The following is a 2209-nucleotide window of genomic DNA, read 5'->3' on the forward strand; positions in this document are numbered from 1 at the left end:
TTTTCTTTTTATCGAAAATAGTTATAAGGATAAATTGTTTGTTTTTTTCAATACTATAAATATCCGTACATAGAATTTTCAAATTCAGAAAAAAGGGGTCTCAAAAATATTCAAAATGCGCTCACTTTTTGAACTTTTATCAAAAATGGCTGGTTCACGAACTCGTCCTTTTTTTTAGGACCTAGAAAAAGTGTGACAAGGATGGATTTGATTCGTTCATTTTTTCGAGAGTTATCGTGTTTACGGACGGACGGCCGGACGGACAGACAGACGCCATCGTGAAAACCTGATTTTCGGATTCAGCGGGTCTCGAAACGTGGAGACCCGTTGAAAAAGTGTGATGTCAAATTTCCGACAATTCTAATACTTTCTCAATCATAAATGATGAGAATGTAAAAATACGAATTTTTATCAAATTTAAGAATTCGCAAACAAAAAGTAGAATTTTTAAGAAAGAAAGATTTTCTTTGGTATATTTAAAAAAAGTACTTCAAATTTAAAAACTAGTTTTTAATTTTTTAAACAAAAAGATTAATTCTCTACCGAAAGGGAAAGAATTGTTGACAAAATTCAAAATTTCTCAAGAAAAAAGTTAATTTTTTAAGAAGGAAAGAATTGTTTTTAATTTTTAAAAGAGTAGTTCAAAATGAAAACCTAGTTGTTAAATTTTTAATCATAAAGATTAATTTTCTACCGAAGAAAACGAATTCATCAAAATTGAAGAATTCTCACCCAAAAGTATGATTTTTTGAGAATAAGGAAAACATTTTCTTTGATTTTTAAAGAAAGATAGTATTTCAACTGTAAAATCTAGTTGTTAAGTTTTTTTTTACGAAAAAGCTGAACTTTTAAACAAAAAGATTAATTTTGTACAGAAAAAGAAAGTAATTTTGACAAAATTCAAGAATTCTGAAGCAAATTGTTATGATTTTTTTTACTGAAAAAGATTAATTTTTAAACAAAAAGATTAATTTCATTCCAAAAAATATGAAATTTCAATAAAATTCAAGAATTATCATGTAAAAAGCTGAAATTTTAACTAAATACCATAAATTTTATAACAAAAAGATTAATTTACTGACAAAAAAAGACTAATTTTTAATTAAATTCAAGAATCTTTGACCAGAAAGTTGAATTTTCAACTAAAAAAGAAGAATTGTTAAACATAAAGTTTAATTTACTACCTAAAAAGACGAATTTTAAACAAAATTCAAGTATCCTTTACCAAAAAGTTGGATTTCCAACTGAAAAAGAATTTTTAAACAATAAGAGTAATTTAGTAGCAAAAAAGACGATTTTTAATCAAATTAAAAAATTTCCTTATCAAACAGTTGAATTTTGAACTATAAAAATAAATGTTTAAACAAAAAGATTAATTTTCTACAAAAAAAAAACATTCATCATCTGGAAACGTACTAAAAACGTTGGCAATATGTACTTTTAGAAAAAAATTTTCTCAAAATTCTAAAAGGTTAATAATTAGAAGTGTAACTTCACTTTGACTGGGACCTCCCCCACTTTCTGTTACTAACGGTCGGTTTTTTGCCCCCCCCCCCCCCCGGGACACACACACACACACACACACTGAAGTGGGAACGAAGTTTATGAACGATCCTTTACGGACGGCCCCTAAATACCAGATCCGTCCCACTGTGCAACGGTTTAAACATTCATATTGGCCTTATCGTCAACAAATTTGACAGTTTCAATTCTGGTCGTGTATCGTTGGCGAAGTAGATTATCGTGTACCTATAAAAATCACTGCTTGATAAAATGAGAGAAAAGATGAAAGGCGCTATTTCGGAAGCAGGAGTAAGTGAGAAAAGGCGATAGAGGGGAGAGCTCGTTTAAATAGGAGGAGAAGAGCGCGCGCTTGTTCAGTCTGGCGGGAACAGTACAAACCGATTGATCCTGACCACCAGGATTATACTTCGTTCCAATTTAAAGAATCATAAACAATAAATAATAAAATTCAAGTGCAGTTTCGTTTTTATAAAAGGTGGCATGGTCCTGCCGCTCTAATCATTAGGACCGGAAATTAATAACGAATTTCAGATTAATACTATCCTGTGTGTGATTGTGTCATGTGCGAGTGAAACCATCTTATATTAATAAAATACACACACACAAAAACATTATTCCCGCAGATTTGAAGAAATGACAAACAGTATGAAACAGACTGTTATCAAGTAAGTCTGATACACGTTTC

The 2209-nt window shown here is 30.1% G+C and overlaps 1 protein-coding gene across 4 annotated transcripts in view; it reads left to right on the forward strand.

Moving 5' to 3' along the window:
- The first annotated feature begins 1897 nt into the window (after positions 1-1897).
- The window catches only part of LOC117170364 (neprilysin-2-like), an 85823-nt gene continuing 85511 nt past the window's right edge, over positions 1898-2209 (forward strand). For all 4 annotated transcript variants that reach the window (XM_033357112.1, XM_033357111.1, XM_033357113.1 and 1 more), the window contains exon 1: positions 1898-2189. In XM_033357112.1, coding sequence (XP_033213003.1) covers positions 2158-2189 — 32 coding nt within the window. In that variant the 5' untranslated portion in view covers positions 1898-2157. The remainder of the gene's footprint in view (positions 2190-2209) is intronic.

Source organism: Belonocnema kinseyi, chromosome 3 (genome assembly GCF_010883055.1).
Source record: "Belonocnema kinseyi isolate 2016_QV_RU_SX_M_011 chromosome 3, B_treatae_v1, whole genome shotgun sequence".
In the NCBI taxonomy this organism is placed as follows: Eukaryota; Metazoa; Arthropoda; class Insecta; order Hymenoptera; family Cynipidae; genus Belonocnema; species Belonocnema kinseyi.